The sequence below is a fragment of the Xenopus laevis genome, chromosome 4S (genome assembly GCF_017654675.1).
Source record: "Xenopus laevis strain J_2021 chromosome 4S, Xenopus_laevis_v10.1, whole genome shotgun sequence".
Classification (NCBI taxonomy): domain Eukaryota; kingdom Metazoa; phylum Chordata; class Amphibia; order Anura; family Pipidae; genus Xenopus; species Xenopus laevis.
The window spans coordinates 129,999,618-130,011,761 of NC_054378.1; the positions used below are offsets into that span (position 1 = coordinate 129,999,618).

The 12,144-nt window shown below is 42.8% G+C and overlaps 1 protein-coding gene across 1 annotated transcript in view; it reads right to left on the reverse strand.

The window, feature by feature from the left end:
• The window catches only part of cacna2d3.S (calcium channel, voltage-dependent, alpha 2/delta subunit 3 S homeolog), a 174,428-nt gene that overhangs the window by 123,183 nt on the left and 39,101 nt on the right, over positions 1-12,144 (reverse strand). Inside the window, 1 exon segment of the mRNA NM_001085711.1 lies at positions 7,441-7,452. Within this exon segment, the coding sequence (NP_001079180.1) occupies positions 7,441-7,452 (12 nt within the window).

Below are 12,144 nucleotides of genomic sequence, written 5' to 3' on the forward strand. Positions count from 1 at the left end.
AATGTCTATCGCTTTAAGATACAGAATGTGTGGCCCCTGTGTGAATAGAGTGAATATATAACGGTATGTTCCCTGTACATAACATTAGGGACACTGAGTATTCACGTTAGTATTTTACACATTGCTCAGACAGATTCTTTGGTACATTGGCGAATAAAGAGATTCCTATGAGTGCAATTGGTCTAATATAATTAATTAAAATTATACTGACATGCCCTCCATTTTGATCTACTGTCTTCATCTATCCCTACTGTCTCCATCTTGCCCTGCTATCTCCATATTATCTAACAGTCTCTATATTGCCTTTCAGTCTCCATCCTTTCCATCTGTCTCTATCTTGCTGTACAGTATTCATCTTGCCCTACTGTCTCCATCTTGCCCTACTGTCTCCATCATGTCCTACTATTTCCATCTTGTCCTACTGTCTCCATCTTGCCCTACTGTCTCCATCATGTCCTACTATTTCCATCTTGCCCTACTGTCTCCATCTTGTCCGACTATTTCCATCTTGCCCTACTGTCTCCATCTTGTTCTACTGTCTACATCCTGCCTTACTATCTTCATCTTGTCCTACTATTTCCATCTTGCCCTACTGTCTCCATCTTGTTCTACTGTCTACATCTTGCCCTACTGTCTCCATCTTGCCCTACTGTCTCCATCTTGCCGTACTGTCTCCATATTGTCCGACTTTTTCCATCTTGTCCTACTATTTCCATCTTGCCCTACTGTCTTCATCTTGCCCTACTGTCTCCATCTTACCCTACTGTCTCCATCTTGCCCTACTGTCTCCATCTTGTCCTACTGTCTCCATCTTGTCCTACTGTCTCCATCTTGCCCTACTGTCTCCATCTTGTCCTACTGTCTCCATCTTGTCCTACTGTTTCCATCTTGTCCTACTGTCTTCATGATGCTTTACATTCTTTATCTTGCTCTACTCTCTCCAGCCATAGTAATAATTTTCTAGACTTGGTCCCCAATGGGAATTATATATAATGTTCTTTCCCTGTGAGCATTGCTCTGATGCTCTTTGTTTTTAGCTGTATCCATCCCAGCCCAGCTCATATATTCAGGGTTTCCTGGCCCCTCTCTCCCCAATCTAAACCTTAAAAGCCCCTCAAAACTGACAGAAAGAGCCCCAAAATTGATGTGAGAAGAAGGCTACATGAGGTGATGGAGTGGCTCTGCCTTGCAAAACTTTCATTGCATTTAGAAGTTTCTTCTAATGTATAATTATTATCCACATTCTCCAGAGTCCTCTGTGGCTGCCATGGCAACAGGGACATTTTTGCAATGCCTGTCACTTGGGGAAGGATTCTGCTTGTCTCAATACCAGCCCCTTATTCTGCTCATCTCATGAGGGACCAAGAATGGGAGTCTGGAGGGTCTGGAGGGTTAAGTAAAATATAAAATAACACACAGACATAACAAGAAGAAGTTAAGATCACTATGTTTGACCTGATTTAGATGTGATTTAGATACACGTGGAACTCCATCTATAGTTCTGGTGCTAGCACCATTGTTTCCCGAAATGCAATGGAGTTTACCCAACATACATAGAGCAAAACATAGTTATACCAACAAATATAGGTGCATTAATCAGTGGTGGCCAGAAAAACACTGTGTTATGTGATTCTTGTTCCTAATTTCTTATGGCAGCTCCAACTTAGATACCTACTTAGATACCTTAGGTACCTTTTATATAGATACTATAGGTACCTAATATATAGAGACAAGAGGAAAGTGTTGGAAGGGTTACTGTCTACTCTCTCTCATTTCCCTACAGAAATAGGGATTTGTAACACTAGATAGGTACCTAATATATAGAGACAAGAGGAAAGTGTTGGAAGGGTTACTGTCTGCTCTCTCTCATTTCCCTACAGAAATAGGGATTGGTAGCACTAGATAGGTACCTAATATATAGAGACAAGAGGAAAGTGTTGGAAGGGTTACTGTCTGCTCTCTCTCATTTCCCTACAGAAATAGGGATTGGTAGCACTAGATAGGTACCTAATATATAGAGACAAGAGGAAAGTGTTGGAAGGGTTACTGTCTGCTCTCTCTCATTTCCCTAAAGAAATAGGGATTGGTAACACTAGATAGGTACCTAATATATAGAGACAAGAGGAAAGTGTTGGAAGGGTTACTGTCTGCTCTCTCTCATTTCCCTACAGAAATAGTGATTGGTAACACTAGATAGGTACCTAATATATAGAGACAAGAGGAAAGTGTTGGAAGGGTTACTGTCTGCTCTCTCTCATTTCCCTACAGAAATAGTGATTGGTAACACTAGATAGGTACCTAATATATAGAGACAAGAGGAAAGTGTTGGAAGGGTTACTGTCTGCTCTCTCTCATTTCCCTACAGAAATAGGGATTGGTAACACTAGATAGGTACCTAATATAAAGAGACAAGAGGAAAGTGTTGGAAGGGTTACTGTCTGCTCTCTCTCATTTCCCTACAGAAATAGGGATTGGTAACACTAGATAGGTACCTAATATATAGAGACAAGAGGAAAGTGTTGGAAGGGTTACTGTCTGCTCTCTCTCATTTCCCTACAGAAATAGGGATTGGTAACACTAGATAGGTACCTAATATATAGAGACAAGAGGAAAGTGTTGGAAGGGTTACTGTCTGCTCTCATTTCCCTACAGAAATAGGGATTGGTAGCACTAGATGCTTAATATATAGGGAAGGGGAGTATAAAAGATAAGTAGCACTATAAATGAAAATATACATAGATACATATACAAAATGTACAATCCTTAGCGAGCTGGAATAATCTCATCCAGTGAATTTTCAGATGAAGGAGGAAGCCATTGGCACATGGTGAGGGAAAGTTGGCATGTTGTGGGTGCTAATGTACCAGCTGACAGATGGGCTGATGGGTAGGTCTCTAATTAAAGGAAAGGTCATAGAGATGTTTAGGAAGAAATGTAACAATTTATTAATTAGCACTCTTCCTTGTGGTCACTGCCTTCTATTTGCATATTGACTGAGCACTTTGCCCTAAATAACATGAAGAACTGCTAATTATCACACAAATTGGGGCTTTCTGGAGCCTTCCAGCACCGCGGGGCAAAGGAAGAGACTGGATTTAAATATCTGACGGGTCCCTGTGCTAATAAATGTGTATAAAAGAGGATTAATGTTTAATCGCCTGCATCTCAAGGTCAATTATTTATAGAACTAAATTAAATAGTCATAATGTTCAAATTTTATTTTGAGGTGGAAACATGCAATTTCTACTTGTCTGGGCTTATATTTAGCTCTGTGCCCAATAAGCACATATTCCTGGGTCACACCTGCACCTCCAAAATGTCAGCTCTTTCCTCAGCTGCTTGTGGTGTTACCTAAGGAAATCCATATATTCACTGATTGTACAGTATATATATTCTCTTCTCTTATGTATATAACAGCAATAGGATAGACTGAAAGTTCTTTACATATAAACCACAAATCCCAGCATCCCTTGCCAGGTAATATAGTAGATTCAGATACAATCTCAGCTGCCATAAAGCAGGACAGGACTGCTGCTTACAATGGGGATCAGATAGGATCTGTGCAGCCACTGGGACAGAATGTTCTGTTATACAGATAGCTAGAATCTCAGCTGCCATAAAGCAGGACAGGACTGCTGCTTACAATGGGGATCAGATAGGATCTGTGCAGCCACTGGGACAGAATGTTCTGTTATACAGATAGCTAGAATCTCAGCTGCCATAAAGCAGGACAGGACTGCTGCTTACAATGGGGATCAGATAGGATCTGTGCAGCCACTGGGACAGAATGTTCTGTTATACAGATAGCTAGAATCTCAGCTGCCATAAAGCAGGACAGGACTGCTGCTTACAATGGGGATCAGATAGGATCAGTGCAGCCACTGGGACAGAATGTTCTGTTATACAGATAGCTAGAATCTCAGCTGCCATAAAGCAGGACAGGACTGCTGCTTACATTTCCATGTATGGACAGCTTTAAGGGTAACTAAAAATTCATCTTTTCAATAGACTTGATTGCAATTAATACATGGGGGGGGCATGAGTTTGATATTCCCAATGCAGAAGCTTCTTGTCCCTCAGATAAACACTGTCCATTCCCTCCCGGCGCCCTGAGACCTGATTCCTTTCCTCTTCTCTGCTCTTCACTATAAATTCAAAATCAAATCAAAATAAAATCTCATCCAGTTTACAGACTGGAGAGTCAATAAAATATCCATTTTCGGGGCAATACACGAGTAAGTAAATGTTACGTTATACTGTACCTCTAAAATTGCTATTTTCTGCTTTTTATTTATTTGGGAAAGTGCCGCAATCCCTCGCCATAATAAAGTGCGTCTGGAATGTAACAGAAAAGTATTCACACCCCTGAATCCGTGTGAGCAGATATTTTACCTTCTTTTCAATGATTAAAACAAAAGTGTAATGAGCAGATACCCCCATTTAACAGAACATTTGGCACATAAAATACACAAAATATTTAAATTCACAGACCATTAAAATTACAATTGTTACTTTCAGTGGAAATCAGTCAAGTCTCCTGCAATTGCCAGCCAATTGCTCAGTCAATCAATAGACAGATGCTAATTGTAATAATTCCCTATTATATGATCTAAATGTGAGTCACTAATCATATGCGTGAGCTCCTGCTTCCAACTGATATTATTCATTTCCTATTGTCACACTCCATAACAACTTAGTAATGGCGGAAACAACGAGATCAGAAACTCTCTGACCTTATTGCCTCTTAGAACATATAGTGAAATATAAGTTATAATCTACTTAGTATCATCAGTGTAATGGTCTTGGGATAATAGTCTCTGGGAAGGGAGTGTGACTGTGGGATAGCAGGTATAGTAGGGAGAGATGGTGCCTATAGTAACAGTGGATAATAGTCTCTGGGAAGGGAGTGTGACTGTGGGATAGCAGGTATAGTAGGGAGAGATGTGTCTATAGTAACAGTGGATAATAGTCTCTGGGAAGGGAGTGTGACTGTGGGATAGCAGGTATAGTAGGGAGAGATGTGTCTATAGTAACAGTGGATAATAGTCTCTGGGAAGGGAGTGTGACTGTGGGATAGCAGGTATAGTAGGGAGAGATGGTGCCTATAGTAACAGTGGATAATAGTCTCTGGGAAGGGAGTGTGACTGTGGGATAGCAGGTATAGTAGGGAGAGATGGTGTCTATAGTAACAGTGGATAATAGTCTCTGGGAAGGGAGTGTAACTGTGGGATAGCAGGTATAGTAGGGAGAGATGGTGCCTATAGTAACAGTGGATAATAGTCTCTGGGAAGGGAGTGTGACTGTGGGATAGCAGGTATAGTAGGGAGAGATGGTGTCTATAGTAACAGTGGATAATAGTCTCTGGGAAGGGAGTGTGACTGTGGGATAGCAGGTATAGTAGGGAGAGATGGTGCCTATAGTAACAGTGGATAATAGTCTCTGGGAAGGGAGTGTGACTGTGGGATAGCAGGTATAGTAGGGAGAGATGTGTCTATAGTAACAGTGGATAATAGTCTCTGGGAAGGGAATGTGACTGTGGGATAGCAGGTATAGTAGGGAGAGATGGTGCCTATAGTAACAGTGGATAATAGTCTCTGGGAAGGGAATGTGACTGTGGGATACCAGGTATAGTAGGGAGAGATGGTGTCTATAGTAACAGTGGATAATAGTCTCTGGGAAGGGAGTGTGACTGTGGGATAGCAGGTATAGTAGGGAGAGATGGTGCCTATAGTAACAGTGGATAATAGTCTCTGGGAAGGGAGTGTGACTGTGGGATAGCAGGTATAGTAGGGAGAGATGGTGTCTATAGTAACAGTGGATAATAGTCTCTGGGAAGGGAGTGTGACTGTGGGATAGCAGGTATAGTAGGGAGAGATGGTGTCTATAGTAACAGTGGATAATAGTCTCTGGGAAGGGAGTGTGACTGTGGGATAACAGGTATAGTAGGGAGAGATGGTGCCTATAGTAACAGTGGATAATAGTCTCTGGGAAGGGAGTGTGACTGTGGGATAGCAGGTATAGTAGGGAGAGATGTGCCTATAGTAACAGTGGATAATAGTCTCTGGGAAGGGAGTATGACTGTGGGATAGTAGGTATAGTAGGGAGAGATGGTGCCTATAGTAACAGTGGATAATAGTCTCTGGGAAGGGAGTGTGACTGTGGGATAGCAGGTATAGTAGGGAGAGATGGTGCCTATAGTAACAGTGGATAATAGTCTCTGGGAAGGGAGTGTGACTGTGGGATAGCAGGTATAGTAGGGAGAGATGGTGTCTATAGTAACAGTGGATAATAGTCTCTGGGAAGGGAGTGTGACTGTGGGATAGCAGGTATAGTAGGGAGAGATGGTGCCTATAGTAACAGTGGATAATAGTCTCTGGGAAGGGAGTGTGACTGTGGGATAGCAGGTATAGTAGGGAGAGATGTGTCTATAGTAACAGTGGATAATAGTCTCTGGGAAGGGAATGTGACTGTGGGATAGCAGGTATAGTAGGGAGAGATGGTGCCTATAGTAACAGTGGATAATAGTCTCTGGGAAGGGAATGTGACTGTGGGATACCAGGTATAGTAGGGAGAGATGGTGTCTATAGTAACAGTGGATAATAGTCTCTGGGAAGGGAGTGTGACTGTGGGATAGCAGGTATAGTAGGGAGAGATGGTGCCTATAGTAACAGTGGATAATAGTCTCTGGGAAGGGAGTGTGACTGTGGGATAGCAGGTATAGTAGGGAGAGATGGTGTCTATAGTAACAGTGGATAATAGTCTCTGGGAAGGGAGTGTGACTGTGGGATAGCAGGTATAGTAGGGAGAGATGGTGCCTATAGTAACAGTGGATAATAGTCTCTGGGAAGGGAATGTGACTGTGGGATAGCAGGTATAGTAGGGAGAGATGGTGTCTATAGTAACAGTGGATAATAGTCTCTGGGAAGGGAGTGTGACTGTGGGATAGCAGGTATAGTAGGGAGAGATGTGTCTATAGTAACAGTGGATAATAGTCTCTGGGAAGGGAGTGTGACTGTGGGATAGCAGGTATAGTAGGGAGAGATGGTGTCTATAGTAACAGTGGATAATAGTCTCTGGGAAGGGAGTGTGACTGTGGGATAGCAGGTATAGTAGGGAGAGATGGTGTCTATAGTAACAGTGGATAATAGTCTCTGGGAAGGGAGTGTGACTGTGGGATAGCAGGTATAGTAGGGAGAGATGTGTCTATAGTAACAGTGGATAATAGTCTCTGGGAAGGAGTCAATGGAGCTCTATGCCTTCCCAGAGGAACGGATTAGTTGCTCTTTGGGAACCTTTCAGCAAACAGTAGGAATGACCAGTTAAATACAACTTTTCGTTATAACATTGAAATAAAATCTAACAGTTATTACAAGAGAACAGACAATATGTGACATTTAGTTAGAGGATTTGCTGTGAGAATAAAAAGGAAACATCACTCACCGTGAAGACACTCTGAGGACAGGGAGAGAAAGAGAAGCAGAGAAAGATCAGAACAATAAATACAAGATGATTTAGTATCAAAAATGCCCCCCAGTCCAATTCCCACCTCCCTCCCAGCAGTTCATATTCATATAACACAATGGGAATAATCAAATCCCAGTAGTAAAGTCATTCAGGATGTCAAAGGTCCCACATCCATTAAGTTCAAACTATTTTCCTAAATGAAACTTGCCGGAGTCACCGCTGATACAGAGGAAACCCATTGAATCTCACTCTGCTTGATTGGGGCTAAACATTCCTACCTGACCCCATCTGAACAAGTCCCTGGATCATATTTGTGCTCATAATTAGGGAACCCTTTATTTTCCCACTTTCTAAAAAAGGCATCTGTCCCTTCCTTGTACCTGTCTAATGTATCTTTCAGTTCAGCTGCTTCATGTAGAGCAGGGGTCCCCAACCTTTTTTTACTCGTGAGCCACATTTGAATGTAAAAAAGAGTTGGAGAGCAACACAAGCATGAAAAATTCCATGGGGATGTCAATTAAGGGTTGTTGTTGCTTGTTTGGTAGTCCCTTCATGGACTGGTAGCCTACAGGAGGCTCTATTTGGCAGAACACCTGGTTTCTATGCAACCAAAACTTGCCTTGAAGCTGGGAATTCAAAAATAAGCACCTGCTTTGAGGCCACTGGGAGCAACATCCAAGGGGTCGGTGAGCAACATGTTGCTCGCGAGCTACTGGTTGGGGACCACTGATGTAGAGAATCCCACAACTTCCCAACTCTCCCTGCAACACCCTTTTTCCTCTTTAACATGGTACCTCCTTTACTCTTATCTGATTGGCTCCTCCTGGCTGCTGGGAGGAGCTACTGGTGAATAAACAAGATTCGGCCATTGCCCTGCTCCTTCCCACTCAACTGCCCCAAGGCCACAGCACAACCACCCTCTAGTAGCCCATACTCAGAGGTCCCATAAATGTACTTTACTAGGGGCCTGGGTTTACACCATTACACCCCCTGAAGGTTTATAATACAAATTAATTGACAATCTTTATGTCTCAGTCTGTCCTATGGTTACTGAGTTCTTTTGTATCTTCATTATCTTTATTATACTGTACAGCCCCTACTCAACATGACTTGCACCAGGTTCTACCAGTTGGTTTCCTTCAGCTACTCTTCCTCTGAGGTTCTGTTAGACTGTGAGATGTGTAACATAAAGAATCGAGGGCTGCTACACATGTGCTCTAATGCCAAGTCTTTCACATTGACTTTTAGATTGCAAGCTCTAATGAGCAGAATCCTCTCTACTTCCTGTAAAGTCTCTACATGAAATGAGCTGGCTCTGTACCCCCGACTATTCCCACAGCAGGACGGGGCTAAATGGAGTGCAGAGGGGTTTGGGTTCTGCTTGGGTACCCCCTTTATTGTTGCACTGCAGTTACAATGTGATTTCTCAGACTAGGGCTGAGCATTTGTATCCAGGAGAGTGAGTGGCAGTTAGTGCTAATCAGTCATATGTGATAACGAGCGAGCAGAGTGGGGCACACGGAGCGTCATGGGCAGAAAGTATCAGCAAAATGACGCAAATCGTCCTCACTGCACCCAATGTTGTAAGGCCTGTTCTGTCCAAGTCCATCGGTGTGAATGTGACCTTAGATTGTAAGCTCACTGGGGCAGGGACTGATGAGAATGTGATAGGGACCTTAGATTGTAAGCTCACTGGGGCAGGGACTGATGGAAATGTGATAGGGACCTTAGATTGTAATCTCACTGGGGCAGAGACTGATGGGAATGTGGTAGGTACCTTAGATTGTAAACTCACTGGGACAGGGACTGATGGGAATGTGGTAGGTACCTTAGATTGTAAGCTCACTGGGGCAGGGACTGATGGAAATGTGATAGGGACCTTAGATTGTAAACTCACTGGGACAGGGACTGATGGGAATGTGATAGGGACCTTAGATTGTAAGCTCACTGGGGCAGGGACTGATGGAAATGTGATAGGGACCTAAGATTGTAAGCTCACTGGGCAGAAACTGATGGGAATGTGATAGGGAACTTAGATTGTAAGCTCACTGCTGCAGAGACTGATGGGAATGTTATAGGGACCTTAGATTGTAAACTCACTGGGGCAGAGACTGATGGGAATGTGATAGGGACCTTAGATTGTAAGCTTACTGGGACAGGGACTGATGGGAATGATAGGGACCTAAGATTGTAAGCTCACTGGGACAGGGACTGATGGGAATGTGATAGGGACCTTAGATTGTAAGCTCACTGGAACAGGGAGTGATGGGAATGTGATAAAGACTTTAGATTGTAAGCTCACAGGTACAGGGATTGATGGGAATGATGTATAATATTTGTACAGCGCTGCAGAATATGTCAGAAGTATATCTAATAAAATATATATAAATGATAACGTTTGGAAGAAAGTTGAGTGTGGCGCAAGCTCATAGGAATTGGCTGCAGATAAACTTTGTTCACACTTGTGTTGCTGTTTCTCAGGTGCTGCCACCCAGTGGCTCAATGTGGTACAACAGGTGAACGCAGGGAAATTAAACCAAGAGAGGCCAAATAAAAGTTCTCCCTATCAGATTCTTATGGGCAAATAAAAAATGTCACTCAAATAAAAGAAATGTAACAAATCAGGAAACAAGAAAACAGGTTCATGTTGAGACAAGAATGAAGATGTTTTGGGCTTTGGTACCGGCACTTTAGCAGGGGGCACTTGCTCTGGGCCGTTAGGTGAGCGCGGGGGAAACATGGCGTCACTAGGGGCAGCACAAACAATTTTGGTCTCAAAACAGAGAAGCTTCTCTCCCCAACTTTAATTGATTTATTTTATTTTACATTTTATCTCTCTCTCCAGAATCAGAAGCCTCAAATGAATACGTTTAACTTTCACCGTATTTAAACCTGCCATTTATCAAAGTGACACTTGTGTAATGAATAAATAGGAAATGTCATTAATTCAGCTCCCCCCCCCCCTGCGCTTTCTGCTTTATTTTGATCTGCAGCAATGAGAATATGTTTTGAACAGACCCTTCCTCTGTATATCTGCCCATTATACTGCACGGCATGATGTCAGAGGATCAGAATGATGTCACAAGTTGCATTGTGCCCATTGTGACATTAACATGGGTCACAAGATGAGCAAAAGAGTTGTTGGCTGGTGATGACTCAGGGTGATTATCTGTTTTAAGTCAATTATATAAAATGCTGCTTAAAGGGGATCTGAAGAGCTTGTGGGCCCCAAAATGATCCATGAGATTCATGTCTTCTTCACTTTCCCAGAATGCACTGCTCTGCCTCTCAGTGATGTAACTATAAGGGCAGAGACAGGAGGTATAGGAAAGAGGAACAGAAGGTTCAGAGCAATGTTTATATTGAGCTAATAATGTATAACAGGGAGGGGAGAGGCACATCAGGAGACAGGGGAGGGAGTCTGAGAAATGTGCTCAGGGCTGTTTCTGCCAGAAAAGATTCACTAGTCCTGTGAGAGCACTTATACCTCCCTCCTTATGTAAACACACAATGTAAATGTATTTTACTGTTACTGCTGTTAATTCCGCTCTTTATATAATCCTTCTACTCTATAAGCCAGTGGGTCCCTAGGGTCCAAAGCTGCCCACAACTGCAGTGGTAGAATTGAACAAACTTAGAGTAGGGGCTGTTCCTGCTGAATTGTGCTTAGTACAGGGAATACCTATGCTGCCATAGTTTTATGGGATCTCTCTGTACAGACTATGAGCAAACTTAGGGGACTGTTCCTGCTGAATTGTGCTTAGTACAGGGAATACCTATGCTGTCATAGTTTTATGGGATCTCTCTGTACAGACTATGAGCAAACTTAGGGACTGTTCCTGCTGAATTGTGCTTAGTACAGGGAATACCTATGCTGCCATAGTTTTATGGGATCTCTCTGTACAGACTATGAGCAAACTTAGGGGACTGTTCCTGCTGAATTGTGCTTAGTACAGCGAATACCTATGCTGCCATAGTTTTATGGGATCTCTCTGTACAGACTATGAGCAAACTTAGGGACTGTTCCTGCTGAATTGTGCTTAGTACAGCGAATACCTATGCTGCCATAGTTTTATGGGATCTCTCTGTGCAGACTATGAGCAAACTTAGGGGACTGTTCCTGCTGAATTGTGCTTAGTACAGGGAATACCTATGCTGCCATAGTTTTATGGGATCTCTCTGTACAGACTATGAACAAACTTAGGGACTGTTCCTGCTGAATTGTGCTTAGTACAGGGAATACCTATGCTGCCATAGTTTTATGGGATCTCTCTGTACAGACTATGAGCAAACTTAGGGACTGTTCCTGCTGAATTGTGCTTAGTACAGGGAATACCTATGCTGCCATAGTTTTATGGGATCTCTCTGTACAGACTATGAGTAAACTTAGGGGCTGTTCCTGTTGAATTGTGCTTAGTACAGGGAATACCTATGCTGCCATAGTTTTATGGGATCTCTCTGTACAGACTATGAGCAAACTTAGGGACTGTTCCTGCTGAATTGTGCTTAGTACAGCGAATACCTATGCTGCCATAGTTTTATGGGATCTCTCTGTACAGACTATGAACAAACTTAGGGGCTGTTCCTGCTGAATTGTGCTTAGTACAGGGAATACCTATGCTGCCATAGTTTTATGGGATCTCTCTGTACAGACTATGAGCAAACTTAGGGACTGTTCCT